The sequence below is a fragment of the Phyllobates terribilis genome, unplaced genomic scaffold, assembly GCF_046119375.1.
Source record: "Phyllobates terribilis strain yellow unplaced genomic scaffold, ASM4611937v1 Scaffold_3__8_contigs__length_932513732, whole genome shotgun sequence".
Taxonomy (NCBI): domain Eukaryota; kingdom Metazoa; phylum Chordata; class Amphibia; order Anura; family Dendrobatidae; genus Phyllobates; species Phyllobates terribilis.
Genome location: NW_027362763.1, coordinates 550,029,379 through 550,045,526, shown reverse-complemented (window position 1 = coordinate 550,045,526; position 16,148 = coordinate 550,029,379). Strand labels below are relative to the sequence as shown.

The 16,148-nt window shown below is 42.4% G+C and overlaps 1 protein-coding gene across 3 annotated transcripts in view; it reads left to right on the top strand.

Moving 5' to 3' along the window:
• PEX3 (peroxisomal biogenesis factor 3) overlaps window positions 1-16,148 on the top strand; it is a 50,567-nt gene that overhangs the window by 8,962 nt on the left and 25,457 nt on the right. For all 3 annotated transcript variants that reach the window (XM_073671375.1, XM_073671376.1, XM_073671377.1), the window contains exons 5-8: window positions 178-221; window positions 3,544-3,668; window positions 15,188-15,254; window positions 15,377-15,431. In XM_073671375.1, coding sequence (XP_073527476.1) covers window positions 178-221; window positions 3,544-3,668; window positions 15,188-15,254; window positions 15,377-15,431 — 291 coding nt within the window. The remainder of the gene's footprint in view (window positions 1-177; window positions 222-3,543; window positions 3,669-15,187; window positions 15,255-15,376; window positions 15,432-16,148) is intronic.

The following is a 16,148-nucleotide window of genomic DNA, read 5'->3' as shown; positions in this document are numbered from 1 at the left end:
GTACCTGGTCCATGTTACTTTCATGTGACGCAGATTGTGTGTCTGTTGGTGGCAAACAACTAATTACACTTCATAAGAGTAAGTAATATATTAGTGCATATATAATGGAATTTTGGTGACCCTTTTCAATGTTTCATGTATTTATTATAACCTTAATATACATTTTTTGTTCTGCAGACCATCAAATAAGATAGAAATATGGGAAGATCTAAAGATTATTAGTAAGTTAGATTTCATCCTACATTTGCTTACTTTTCAAAAGAAATAGTGTCATACTTGTCTTGAAATTGTGCATCCTGATAGATATGATGTCCTGCATGTGAGTTGTGGATTCTGCCTTGATCCACTATAGAAGTCCAAGAGCCCAAGACAACACCATATCTGCACAGAAGTTGATAATGGATTGAAAAATGTATCTGGTTGGGCCTCAGCCCCTTTTTGCATATTTTATTGAACGACAAAAGACTGCCAGTCTTGATAAGCGTGTGTTTTGAGTTGGAGGCACCTGATTTATTAAGCGGCGCACTTCTCTTAATGAATCAGACACTTCTTAAAAGCGGCATGCACCTTGGCCCAAATATTATTCCAGTTGTAAACTGGAGTAAGATTGGTGGCGTAAGGTGCGCCTCAACTTGTCATGAATTAGACAAGTGAGTCTTGCCCCAGCTCCGCCTATTTTGTCAGAGCTGGCCCGAAACTAGTGTGAAAAAGTCGCAAAATTTCTGCGCAACCTCGCGTTGCACAAACTTTTTAAAGTGTGTTACGCCAGATGTGTAGCTAAAAAACTAAATCCAGACCAAAGACTTTTATTTAATGCATTTTTATGATAAAATACTGCCTGAATTATGAATGCATTTTTCTGTGTTCATTTGTTGAAGCTTTATTTTATTGTAATCAAACTGAAAGATTTGCCATAGAGAATGGACTTTACATATAGATATTAAACAGATTTATTAATCTATATTGCTTGAAACTCATTTAAAACCACATGTAAGGAAGAATATTCATCACATAAAACAAAGCAGAGTTCCATGATAGTGTGTCAGTAACCTGAGCCATTAGGAAAATATCATAAATGTAATCATATAGTAGTAAACCTATGAAAAAATGCAAAAAAAAATGTTGTTTTCTGCACAATTCCGAAGACTGGTCTCAAAGTTAGAGGATAAGTGTGAGCAGAAATAAATCTATATGTCTATATGTGAAAAGCAGCCTTACGATATTATTCACTAATCCAATGGCATATATGAAAAAAACTATGTAAGTAACGTGACTGAAGAATGATAAAGAAGAGGACAACAATACCTAAATATCGTAGCAGTCAGATTTGGTTTTGATAGATAAAGGAATAATTCTCTGATGATGTGGACAGAAGACAGGGCCCAGTTCCTAGCATTCAGTGTGATGGAGCGCTCCAGCTGGTAGGGTCTCCTCTCACTTCCACCATTTCCACGATCAGCATGAGGGACGTCAATCTAGTCAGTTCGATTGCCTTTGTGGACCACAAGCAACCAACGCATTTTGGAAAATGGCGGATTTCTTCAACAGGGAGCTTCATTGTCACTTTGAGACCAGTTTTGTGCAAAAAAAAATCATTTTTTATTCCTATGGCTACTTTGTGCATGTGGCAGGTACATACGCTATCCTTACTGCACTCAGTCTGTGACTGCTCCATTTTTCCTAGGGATTGTGGGTCTTGTGAGTTCATGCTTGCTGTGTAAAAATTATTATTATTATAGCGCCATTTATTCCATGGCGCTTTACATGTGATAGGGATATACATAGCAAAAACATTTACATAATCTTAACAAAACGAGTCGGCGACTGGTACAGGAGGAGCGAGGACCCTGCCCGCGAGGGCTCACAATCTACAAGGGATGGGTGAGGATACAGTAGGTGAGGGTAGAGGAGGTCATGCAGTAATGTGGTGGTGCGGTGGTTACTGCAGGTTGTAGGCTTTTCGGAAGAGGTAGGTCTTCAGGTTTCTTTTGAAGGTTTCCACGGTAGGCGAGAGTCTGATATGCTGGGGTAGAGAGTTCCAGAGTAGGGGGGATGCATCGGAGAAATCTTGTATGCGATTGTGGGAAGAGGAGATAAGAGGGGAGTAGAGAAGGAGATCTTGTGAGGATCGGAGGTTGCGTGCAGGTAAGTACCGGGAGACTAGGTCACAGATATATGGAGGAGACAGGTTGTGGATGGCTTTGTATGCCATGGTTAGGGTTTTGAACTGGAGTCTCTGGGCAATGGGGAGTCAGTGAAGGGATTGACAGAGGGAGGAAGCCGGGGAATAGCGGGGGGACAGGTGGATTAGTCGAGCAGCAGAGTTTAGGATAGATTGGAGGGGCGCAAGAGTGTTGGAAGGGAGGTCGCAGAGCAGGAGGTTGCAGTAGACGAGGCGGTAGATGATGAGGGCACGCACTAGTGTTTTTGCTGAGTCTTTGCTGAGGAATGCAAGGATCCGGGACATATTTTTGAGTTGGAGTCGGCAGGAAGTGGAAAGGGCTTGAATATGTGGTTTGAAGGAGAGATCAGAGTCCAGGGTTACCCCAAGGCAGCGAGCTTGTGGAACTGGGGAGAGTGAACAGCCATTGACGTTGATGGATAGGTCATATGGGGGATGTGAATGAGAGGGTGGAAAGATGATGAACTCTGTTTTATCCATGTTGAGTTTTAGAAATCTGGCAGAGAAGAAGGATGAGATGGCGGACAGACATTGTGGGTTTTTGGTTAGTGCCCCTAATCACCCCACACTACATTTTAGTCAATAAATAAATAGAATTGCAGCGTAAAAATATGCAACATACATACAGGTAAGCAACCTTAATTGCATAGAGGAGATACAAGCAGTAATAATCTCATAGGAAGAAGCATTCTGACCATGACATAGGGTTTCCTGTAGTTTTTTAAGGCCAAAACTAGTAAAAAAAAAAGAAAGTGATATCTTATACTTTCCAACCCTTTATCACACATCCCCACGTTGTTTCGACTGGATTTTCCGCTCCATATCTTTATGCAGAAAACCCGCTGTATACTACAGGGATGAGTGAGATTATAAGCATTCTCACCCATGCACTGTGGAGCTGTTTCACAGCATGTCAGTTTATCCTGTGGATATCAATGACTGAATCACCATTTGTAATGCATGGGGTGTAATGGGCGAAAAATCCACACCTTTCCTGCAACAATATCTGCAGCAGAATTTACCAGATTTTGCTGAATTGTGTTCCTGTTTCCTGTTCAGATGTGCCTGATTCCTAAAGACTTGTGGTTTCTTAATAAGTCAGGCTCCTCCGACTCCAGCACGCCGCTTTGTGTTATTTGTATCCACGTTAACTCCAGTGAGGAAATACACTTAAAGAATTGCTTATAAAAGTGAAATAGTATCAATAGTATTTTTTTTTAACTAGACTAAAGAAACATAGTACTGAAAGAAAGGCAGTCAACCAGCAAAAATAAATGTGTCCTGTAGTTGTCTATGAGTGCTATGAGAGTGCAGACATATAAATGTTTGTTTTCATGGTGGTCTTTCTCTGTCATTCACAGGTTTTACTAGAAGTATTGTCGCAGTGTACAGTGCCTGTATGCTTGTTGTGCTCCTGAGAATTCAGCTAAACATTATTGGTGGATATATTTACCTAGATAATTCTTCTGCGGCAAAGAACGGCAATGTAGGTAAAAACTACATATAGTTTATTTGATTTAGATATAACTTTTTTCTTTATAGATGTTTGTGTTTATTTTATGATTTGTTTAGCACACACAATGCAAAAAAAATTGAATAATAAAAAAATGAAACTTTCAGCTATTAGAGATTATACTACAAAATTAACTAGACTTGTATGCCAACAACTAGTCAACAAGCTCAAAAATATTAAACAGCACTGTGGAAACAATAAGATCTATGTGAACATTGAGTACATGAATTGTATTTATACTATCTAGACTAGGGGTCTCAAACTTGGCTGGGTAAGTGGGCTGCACATAGGAAAAATTTGAAGTTGACAGGCCGTATTCTTTGCGAGACGAGATGATGTTTTCAGTGATACCATTTGATCACTCTTTATTTAATTTTTTTTTGTGGGTCATTATAAATAAAAATCTAAATTTCTCGTATTTTTTTTCTACAGTGTTCATATATGATCGCTGATCTAATATCCTGCAATACTTCTGTATTGCAGGATACTAGACCTGTGAGTTTTACACTGACACTTCACCTGTTCAACTCTGCTTAGTGCAGGGCCTTACAGGCCACCATAGCTGACTGACCTGAAGGTCTGGCCTCAGTTTGTTATGGCAAGTACCGGTAACCTGCATTTGCTGGGTGCCGATAGGCTTAAAGATGGTGTTCCCTCTCTCAAATAACCATCTAAATACCACTGTCACTACTATGTCACTACTGACAGTGTATCTAAGGGGTAAGTCGTCGACATTTGGTGTGAATATTGATCATATAAGAATGGTCCCGGCATTCATGTGTTGAATAAACAGCATTTAATCCAGCACACACAGAGATCCAATTAGACATTTCAGCCCATCCCAGGCTTTCATCAGTAATTATTGATAAAAGCCTGGGATGGGCTGAAATGTCTAATTGGATCTCTGTGTGTGCTGGATTAAATGCTGTTTATTCAACACGTGAGTGCCGGGACCATTCTTATACATTGTCTGTCTGCTATGATATACAGCTGACATCATCATGCCATACATATATGGTGGCTTTTAAGAACAAAAGGGTTTTAAAAAGTTTTTTACCACTAAAATGTTTCAGCCCCAAGTTTTTAATTTTTCTATGTTACGTGTTATGGACCTAAGTTTGTTATGCAATTTCTCCTGAATACTCCAATACTCTAAATATAATAGGGAAATACTTTTCAGGCACAGTGCAAAGGGAAGGCGTGCCATATTATAGTGCAGGTTTTACTGTTATGGTTTGAGGATGCTATGACCCACTGAGAGAGCCCCTGAGGTGCCAGAACAGCAGAACCCTTCCCACCCCCCTAGAAGTGACCACATTTTACAAACTACACCTCTCAATGAACTCATCTAGGGGTGCAGTGATCATATTGATACCACAGGTGTCACAGAATTTTATACCATTGGGCAGTGAAGAAAAAATAATTACATTTTTACCGCAAAAATTTTGTTTTATCCCCAGGTTTTACATTTTCACATAGGAAAATGGGTAAAAATGGCACCAAAATGTGTCCCACAATTTCTGCTGAATGTGGAAATACCCCATATGTGGCTGTACAATACTGCTTAGCCACAAGGCAAGACTCAGGAGGGACGGAGCGCTATTTGCCTCCTGGAGCGCAGATTTTTCTAAAATGGTATGCTGACTCCATATACAGAGATGCTAAGTGCAGGAAGAGCAGAATCCCCCCTCACGTGACCACATTTTTGAAATGATACTCCTTTGGGAATTTATGTACAGGAGTAGTGATGATTTTGACTCCATGGGTGTTTTCCAGAAACAATAGCAGTGGATATTGCTGAGTGAAAATTGTGAATCTGCTATTGTAGTGCCCGTACATTGTGCCTAGCTCTTGCTTCTGCAGACATGAACCCCATAAATTAGGCGGGCTCTCATCGCTATAGAAATGCCAAACGTGGATGCTAACTGCTTTTTAGGCACACTGGGGCTCAGTAGGGAGGGCGGCATTAGGATTTGGGAAGTGCAGAATTTGTTGGATTTCTTTTAGGGGGACAAGGAGCCATTTCACTTTTCCAAAGCCTTTGTACTACCAGTAACGTGGAAGTCCCCTATATTTCCATTGACAGATGACGGACCTGAGTGGGGCCTCTTTTTGTGGTTTGAGTTGAAGCTTTTATTGGGAACCTTTTACATAACTTTTTGAATTGTCCTGCACTCTACACTGAGCACTTATATCGGGGTTTCCATTTAAATGTCCAAATGATGTAATTCAGATGAAATCCCTGAAGGATCCATTCACTGTAATGAGGCAGCAGAGTTACTCTGGACTCTGTCTGACCTCTGTTCAATGGTGTCCTTTTCACAGGTGCACAAAACTGGATTTGTGGATTGAGTTGATGGCTTTATTGGGAACACTTTACATAACATTTTGGATCACATTTAGCCTGCGCTCTAGAGCAGGGCTGTGGAGTCGGAGTCTGTGTCCATTTTTTCTAGAGTTGGTATAAAATGGACTGACTCCGACTTCTAAAATATATAATAAATTTCGTACAGTAGTTCAGTGCAGGACGTACTGTAAAAGTTGTCATAAGAATTTGGGAAAGTTCTGAAATGTCCTATAAATGTCTGTTCTGTTCCTGATGTAAGGATCTAGGCCAGGGATCCTCAAACTACTGCCCGCGGACTTTCATCCAGCCCGCCGGGCTATGGGCGGAGGAGAGGAGAGCGGTGCCATTGCCCACCCTTCCCCCCCTCTTGCTCAGGGCCCCGGCAGGCGGATACTTACCTCTCCCCGTGCCTCCGCAGATCCGCTGTCTTCCTGCTCTGCGCTTCCTGTGATGTCTCAGGTCAGAGGGCGCGGTGACGTCTTTACACCGCGCCCTCCCGAGTGCTGTCACAGGCAGCGCAGAGCGGGACAACGCCGCCGCGACGCTGGAGTCCAGAGCAGCGGCAGCAAGTGAGAAGTGAGGTGAGTATTGGATTTTTTTTATTTAATGTATGGAGGCATAAGTCATTATATGGGGGGGGTGACATCCTGCAAGGGGTATAATATGGGGTGGTGACATCCTGCATGGGGTATAATATGGGGGGGGGGGTGACATCCTGCATGGGGCATGATATGGGGGGAAAGGGACATCCTGCATGGGGCATAATATGGGGGGGGTGCATGGGGCATAATATGGGGGGGGTGACATGCTGCATGGGGCATAATATGGGGGGGTGACATCCTGCATGTGGCATTATATGGGGGGGTGACATCCTGCATGTGGCATTATATGGGGGGGTGACATGCTGCATGTGGCATTATATGGGGGAGTGACATCCTGCATGTGGCATTATATGGGGGAGTGACATGCTGCATGGGGCATTATATGGGGGGGTGACATGCTGCATGGGGCATTATATGGGGGGGGTGACATGCTGCATGGGGCATTATAAAGACAGGGGAGTGATATCCTGCATGGGGCATTATACAGACAGGGGAGTGATATCCTGCATGGGGCATTATATGGGGGGTGACATGCTGCATGGGGCATTATATGGGGGGGTGACATGCTGCATTATATGGGGGGGTGACATGCTGCATGGGGCATTATAAAGACAGGGGAGTGATATCCTGCATGGGGCATTATATGGGGGGGTGACATCCTGCATGGGGCATTATATGGGGGGGGTGACATCCTGCATGGGGCATTATATGGGGGGTGACATCCTGCATGGGGCATGATATGGGGGGTGACATCCTGCATGGGGCATTATATGGGGGGGAAAGGGACATCCTGCATGGGGCATTATAAAGACAGGGGAGTGATATCTTGCATGGGGCATTATATGGTGTGAGAAAGGGACATCCTGCATGGGGCATTATATGGGGGGTGATATCTTGCATGGGGCATTATATGGTGTGAGAAAGGGACATCCTGCATGGGGCATTATATGGGGGGTGGCATCCAGCATGGGGCATTATAAGGGGGGAACAGCCTGCATGGGGCATTATAAGGGGGAAAGAGCCTGCCTATTGGGAACATTTACCTGCCCATTGAGGACCTATGCTGCCTATTGGGGACCTATGATGCCTATTGGGGACATTTACCTGCCTATTGGGGACCTATGCTGCCTATTGGGTACATTTACCTGCCTATTGGGGACCTATGCTGCCTATTGGGTACAGTTACCTACCTATTGAAATACCGTTTGATTTAACTTTACTTGTTCTTCATTTTAAATATTGTATTTGTTCCTGTATTGTTTTTTTTACTTCAAAATAAGATATGTGCAGTGTGCATAGGAATTTGTTCATAGTTTTTTTAAAAAACTATATTCCGGCCCTCCAATGGTCTGAGGGACCGTGAATTGGCCCCCTGTTTAAAAAGTTTGAGGACCCCTGATCTAGGCTTTTAGTTGAGATGACATTAGTGCTTCAGAGTCAGCGAAATTGATGAGTCAAGAGGTTTAGCTTACCGACTCCACAGCCCTGCTAGGCTAAGCACTTACATCAGGGTTTCCTTCTAAATCTCTGAATGAATTAATTCAGATGAAACCCCCAAGGGATCCAATCACTATGAGGCAGCAGAGTTACTCTGGAATTTGTCTGGCCTCTGTTCAGTGGTGTCCTTTTCAGAGGTGTACAAAACTGTGGTTGACCGCACTTTTATTCACTCTTAAAAAGACGGACACCTCCGGATCATAGGCCTAACTGCGTCCACAGTTTCTCCATCTGCCTCATTATAGGGAATCTTCCGCCGGGGGTTCCGTCTCAATCACGTATTTCAGAGATTTATATGGAAACCCTGATGTAAGCGCTCAGCTTAGTGCTCAGGATAAATGTGCGCCGAGCCTTACTGCGATCTTTGGGAGACAGAGTGAACAAATCAACAGCAGGTGAACTATTGGTTTTATTTATTTTTACGCCGTTTCTAACGCGGTATAAGTGATTAGACCACTTTATTCTTCTGGTTGGTGCGAATACAGTGATACTAGATTTTTAGAGTTTTTTTATGTTTGGCTGCTGTCACATGCTAGAAGATGCTTTTTTTTTGCAAAAAAAAAGTTTTCGCTTTGCAATATTTTGAGATGTAATTTTTCTATATTTCTGCCTACATAGTCATATGAGGACTTGTTTTTTGTGGGAAGAGTTGACGTTTTTATTGGTACCATTTTCTTACACCTAACTTTGTTTGTTTGATCGCTTTCCATTCTGATTTTTTGGTGGCAGAATGAACAAAAACCAGGAATTGTGTTTTTTTTTTTTTTTTACGCCATTCACCTTATTGTAAAATTGATAAGGCAGCTTTATTTTTCAGGTCAGTACAATTACATTGATACCACATTTATATCTTTTTTTTATGTTTTGCATCACACTATTCTGAGAGCTATAGCTTTTTTATTTTTCTGCTGATGGAGCTATCTGGCGGCTTGGTTTTTGCGGGACAAGATATCATTTTCAGCTATACCATTTTTATATACATTTGACTTTTTAATCGCGTTTTATTTTACTTTTTGTTTGACGGTATGATGAAAAAGCACCATTCCTTTTTTTTTTTTTTTTTTTTTTTATACAGTGTTCACTGAAGGGGTTAACTACTGTGACCGTTCGGGTCGTTCTGGACTTGGCAATACCAAATATGTGTACTTTTTTTGTTTATTTTTACATAAATATATGTATTTATTGGTATAATTATTTTTTTATTTTGTTATTATTATTATTATTATTATTTTTTTTACTTCTTTTCCTAGTCCATCTATGAAACTTTAACTTTCATTGCTCTGATCGCTGGTATAATGCATTGCAATATACCATCACTGCACTGAATTATACCTGTCAGTGCTGCACTGACAGAAGCCTCATGCTCTCAGCATGGTCTAACAGGCTTGCCGTAGCTGGGAGACTCTGAGGTAGTCATGACAACCTCTGGTTGCCATGACAACGATCGACACTTGCGTCGATGTCAGAGAGGTGACAATTGGAAGTGAGAGGGAGCCCACTCCTTTTCCTAGCCTTTAAATGTTGCGATCGATATCGATCACAGCATTGTTGGGTGGGTAAATGGCTTGGGGCAGTGCAGGCACCATTCCCAGCAGTGACAGCTGGGTCTAGGCTATTACTATTCCTGTGCTTGCAAGATTGCCATGACGTAAGTCTCGGGTCGTGAACACCTATCCGACCATGACATAAAATTACGTCAAAGGTCGTGAAGGGGTTAAGGGACGCTGGCTCGCTCCTCCTTCAGCCTGCTATTTGCTGTCCCAAAGATGTTTTGAGTCCTTTGGTGCCCAGTGGGCCTCAGAAAAGAGCCTCAAGGGCCTCATGCAGGTCTCAGTCTGTAATTTTGGGACCCTTGACCAAGACCGTATTTTGATCAAATTGCGTGAGCCCATCTGCCAAACACAAGACAACTTCAGATTCTACACAGTTATCTCTCCTTGTCTTTTGGGTGCAAAACAATCTCAGGGCATGTAGGATGCAGCTATAATATGTTGTAATTAAAAACAATCTTGGTCAAATAGGAGAAGTGCACAACCAAAATGGAGGCAGTCACTATACTCAAATGGCTACTATGAAATTGGAAAACTTCATATAGTTATGTGAAGGATAGTTAAACAGTTAAAACTGAGTTAGAGGTTTATTTGTCTTCATTGCATTGGGGTCTCACAGATCTTAATCAAATTAGCCAAATTTACTGAAATGTAGTATAGGATTTGTCTTCCCAGGCTGACAGCTCTTCAATGTAAATTACAGTATGTAGTTGACTTTTTGGAGCCTTTGAGACACTGTGGGAGGTTATAGGAGGTTCCAGTACAAAGGGAATAATTATTTTGCTGCAGATAAGAGAAGTAGAAAACATTTTCTCTGAGGTTGAGTAAGGTCATTTTATGGGATAATTTGGAGGATAAATAGCAGATTTTTTGATTAAGTGAAAAAGATCTAGTATCCCTGACCAAAACCTATCTTTAACAGATAATTCCACCACAAATGCATGTGGGTTCCAGGTTCTCACGCAGCATGCATCTGATCTTCACATCTTATCAATTGAAGTAAACAGTTGTGAAGTATTTTAAGTCTGATACATCTTGAGAGGCCATTTGATAATTTATATAGTTGTTTTACTTCGGAGCCTGAGATGTCCGTCTCCCATTAGGAGATGAAGGTTATATTATTTTGAGGGTTCAGTGAGTGGAACTAAAGAGAGCCATTCGAGCAGACAAAAAACTTTATTAACCAAAGATAAGTACAGATATTGAAAGCGAACATCTGAGGGGCAAGACCAGGAAGGTTTACCTAATGATCAAAGAGATGCAACAAAAGTTTCAACCATCAGTGGGTATGTCGAAAGATGCCAACAAGAACAAACAAACTGTGCCAGAACAGATCAAGGAAGATGGATAGTGTACATGGAGCACCTCTATAAGGCTGTGTGCCCACGATGCGTTTAAGGGTTTCTGCTGCGGCAAAAACGCTGCAGAAACGCTTAAAAAACGCATGGTAGAAGGCCTGCCATGTCCCCCAATGATAATCCGCATGTGCTGTGCACATGCTGCAGAAATTTCCGCTGCTGATTATCATTGCGGAAAAAAACGCAGCACTACCAATTATTTTGTGGAAGTGCTGCGTTTTCGCCGTCATTGACTTGCATTAGAACGCGCCAATTCCGCAAGACTGCATCTGTACTTGCGTAATTGGCGCATTCTAATGTGCGGATATATACTTACCTTCTGGCGGTGCGCTCCTCCTTGCTTCCCGGCACTTCGCGATGGAATGAAGGACCTGCGCTGACGTCAGAGTCATGTGACAGGTCACACGACGCTGACGTCGGCAGGTCCTTCAATCCACCGCTGCCGGCAGCCGGGACGGTGAAGCAAGACAGCGCGGGCCATCGGAGGGTAAGTATACATTTATTTTTTGACATTCTCTCGGTCACACTATATAAATCCATGCTGGTTGCATGAATTTATATAGTGTGACCAAGTTGACAAGCACTTTCCAAAAGATGCTAAAATCGCTTGTCAACCCGCGTACGGAAATGCAAGTGAAGAACGCTTCACATCCGCATGTCCCTGGCAGGAAAACGCATTTAAAATCCGCATGTACAATCCGCATGCGTTTTTTTTCTGCCAGGGAGATGCAGAAACGCTTAGGAAAAAATCCGGAGCATTTCTGCATCGTGTGCACATAGCCTAAGAATGATTCAGTAATACAGGAAGAAATGGAGACTGGAAATAATAGAAAGCCGAACATCCTTAAAGACGAAGTTGTTGCTGCGATAAAGCTTCTGTCAAACAACAAAGCGCCTGCATGTGACAATATTCAAATAGAGCTAATAAAGTCTTCTGAAGCAGCAATTTATGTCCTTACACGCTTGTGTCAACAGATTTTGACATCTGGTAAATGGCCCAAGGACTGGACAAGATCAGTATTCCGAAGAAGGCAGATGCTACAGACTATGGAAACTCAGACCATTGCGCTCATACCTCATGCCAGTAAAATACTACTGAAGATCCAATTCATACATGAAGAAAGACTGTTTAGCCTTACTTTGACACAGAGCTGCCAGAGGAACAAGCAGGATTCAGAAAAGGCAGCGGAAGATGTGATTGATAATGGAAACGGCCAAAGAAAACAAGATCTATGTTTGTTTCATCGACTACAGTAAAGCCTTCAGCTGTCGTGATCACCAGAAACTTGGGAATACCATGAACGATAAGGGTGTGCCAAACCATCTGGTCAGCCTTATTAAGAACCTTTTATATTGATCAAGAAGCAACAGCCCAAACGGAACACGGCGACACAGCATGGTTCAAAGTAGAGCGAGGCGTCAGACGAGCCTGCATTCTGTCACCATTTCTCTTCAATCTATATGCAGAGGCTATTTTCAGGAAGGTTGGACTTGCTGAAAAAGAAGGAATCAAAATTTCTGGATGAATCATCAACAATCTTAAATACGCAGATGATACAACATTGATAGCAACAAGCGTAGACGGAATGAAGGACTTATTACAGATTGTCAAGGTGGGAAGTTTGAACATGGGATTGCTACTCAACAGAAATGTATTGACTATTGCCAGATACGACTGGGACACATTTTAGATGGATGGTGACGAACTGTATGTTGTAAAGGACTTCAACCTACTCAGATTGATGATCCATCGAGATGCAGTGGCGGCACTGGAAGTAAATAGAATAGCTACGGGCAAATCAACAATGAAGTCACTGGACAAGGTCTTCAAATCGAGGAACATTTCACTGGCGACTAAGACACAGCTCATACTACATAGTATTTTTTTTTCTGTGGTAACATACGGATGTGAAACAAGACAGAAGAAAAATAGACCGCGTCGAAATATGGTGTTGAAGAAGAATGTTGTCAATACCATAGATGGCAATAAGAACAAACAAATAAATTTTGGAACAAATAAAGCCAGGCATGTCAATCTAAGCAAGGATCACCAAAATACGACTTGCCTACTTTGGACACATCATACGAAAAGAGTTATCAATGGAGAAGGGCATCATGGTCAGAAGACTAGAGGAAACAAGGCAAAGAGGAAGACCAGCTACCCGATGGCTTGATACTATCAAGATAACAGCGGAGAAGACCCTGGTGGACCTATATAGGCTTGCACAAGATCGATCTTCCTACAGATCTTTCCTCTATCAACTCGCCATGGCTCGAGATCGAGCCGAAGAATGTTAAAAAAATAAAAAAGTAAATAAGATGTTCGTGGACCACGGGTGGCAAATTGTTTGGTAGTGCACATTTTGATCAAATTGTGTAAGCCCATCTGCCAGCAACAAAGTGAATTTTCTACATGTGACCCTATACTAACATACCTACTTCTCCTTGGGCTGGGGCTACAAAAGGAAATTAGATCCAGCTATATTTTGTGTGTGTGTATGTATATATACTGTATTTTTCGGACTATAAGACGCACTGGACCATAAGACGCACCTAGGTTTTAGAGGAGGAAAATAGAAACAAAAATAAAAAAAAAATGTGGTCATGATGCCCTGTTAAGGAGGAGGGGGTCTGCTGCTGACACTGTTAATAGGGGTAATGTCCTCCAATTCTGTTAATATCCCCCATCCTGGTATATATGGCCCCTCCTTCCTGTTATACATGGCCCTCATCCCCATCCTGATATGCATGGCACCCCTCATCCCCATCCTGGTATGTATGGCACCCCTCATCCCCATCCTGGTATGTATGGCACCCCTCATCCCCATCCTGGTATGTATGGCACCCTTCATCCCCATCCTGGTATGTATGGCACCCCTCAGCCCCATCCTGGTATGTATGGCACCCCTCATCCCCATCCTGGTATGTATGGCACCCCTCATCCCCATCCTGGTATGTATGGCACCCCTCATCCCCATCCTGGTATGTATGGCACCCCTCATCCCCATCCTGGTATGTATGGCACCCCTCATCCCCATCCTGGTATGTATGGCACCCCTCATCCCCATCCTGGTATGTATGGCACCCCTCATCCCCATCCTGGTATGTATGGCACCCCTCATCCCCATCCTGGTATGTATGGCACCCCTCATCCCCATCCTGGTATGTATGGCCCCCCCTCATCCCTCTTCCTTGACATACATACCAGGAGCCACGCTGCAAGTACAGTGTGCGCGCTATTAAGGAAAATGAATATTCACTGCTTCCCACGCCAATGGGCGTGGGGAGCAGTGAATATTCATTTTCTTTAGTAGCGGGCACAGTGTAGGCTGCAGCTGGCGGCTGCTGCCTCCTGTGCCCCGCTCCTCCGCTGCTGCTGCTCCCCCCATCACCCACAACCACAGTATGTGTGTGTGTGTGTGTGTGTGTGTGTGTGTGTGTGTGTGTGTGTATATAGATAGATAGATAGATGTAGCCAATGGTGATTACATTTTTATACCCTTTTAGTGGATTCCTAATAATGAAGAAGCAAAGGTTTTTTTTGTATATTTCTAATGGTTATGCCGTTGATTTATTTTTCTGCAATTCTCTATTGTTGCCAGTCTGCAATGGATTTGGCACTCACAATTTCTAGGGATTGTTTCAATATGGACTGCTTTTGGTAACGTGGTAGCTTTCTCAATACTTTTGTTTCCCCAATCAACTCTAGATCCAGCTAAACTCCGCCTTGGACAGATCTGCACATCCTAGCAAAATGAAACAAATGCTCATGTGCAAGTTATCATTGCTGTAATGCAAAAGGAAACCGATACAAAAGTCTTTTGTATTGTACAGCGATCACAGAGGGTCCACCTTTAAAATATTCCTAACCGCTTACTCCCAGTTTAGGGGGTTCATAAGCAGCTACCAATTTAATTGTAAAGGTGGGGATTGTCCTGAATTGATTTTTTACTTTTTGGGTCGCAAGTGTCTTTTAATAATTTTTGTTGGTTCCAAGACAAATCCTTTGTTCCTCAAAAGAGCAACTTCAACTAAGAAAATGTTTTACTATATAAGCAGCAGTAGAGATTTTTTCGTAAATCGTCCCTCTGAAAGCATTTATTTTGTCTAATAAATTATTCCTTTTTTTTTTTCCCAGGCACTGCAGGCATCCCCAGAGGTACAACAACAATATCTCTCAAGTATTCAGCACCTCCTCGGAGATGGTAGGATTTAATTATATTATTTTCTACACTTCAACTAACTGATCTAAACCTATTACTCACTGTCAGAAATATCTGAGACTGCAGTGTTCAGGAGACATGATGTGTCATTTGTTTTACCTCAGGACTTACTGAGCTGATAACACTCGTGAAAAAGGCAGTCCAGAAAGTGCTCGGCAGGTAATATAATAAAGTTTCATAGAGTTCTCTCTCTATTTTTTTTACACTAGTTTAAAACCCTATTGTCAAGTGACTTTTCAGGATAAGTTGTCCTGTGTGTACATGAGTAATAACACTATATCCCGCCATTATGACTTGTATTCGGAGTTTTCACCAGTTTTACCTCTCTGCAATCTGTTAATTTGCAATTGAGTCTGAGCTGGTGGGTGGAGACTAGCTACCATGATGTCTGCATTTCACAGCACATATATTCCTACTCTTCATTACTTAGTTAACACATAAAGACAAGCAGCATTATTGAGGAAATTATACAGCAGTACTGAGCAGTGCACATGGAAATCCATCTCTCTGCGGCAAAAGATTTGTTATAAAGTTCAGCACGATCTTTCTGTATCTCCCTCTGCCTGTTTACTCACTCTGCTCCACATGCCTTATTCCTAATCTCCCCTTTCCATATACTATAATAGGCTACGTAACCTGACTGTGCTGAGACTACATCGGATCTGTTTTGTTTTTTGTTTTTTTGTGGATGACAAGTTCAGGAGGGTGGTGTCACGCAAGGTGTGGGAAAGACTTCGTGCAACACAAAGGGAAGAGAGAAAGGGAGCCCAGATTCTAGGGAAAGGGGGGAGTGGAGACCTCCTAGGCTGATCTAATATCACCCTTCCTCCACTAACGTCCCTATATTGGTTCTTCACGCCCTGTCTTTCCCTGGCG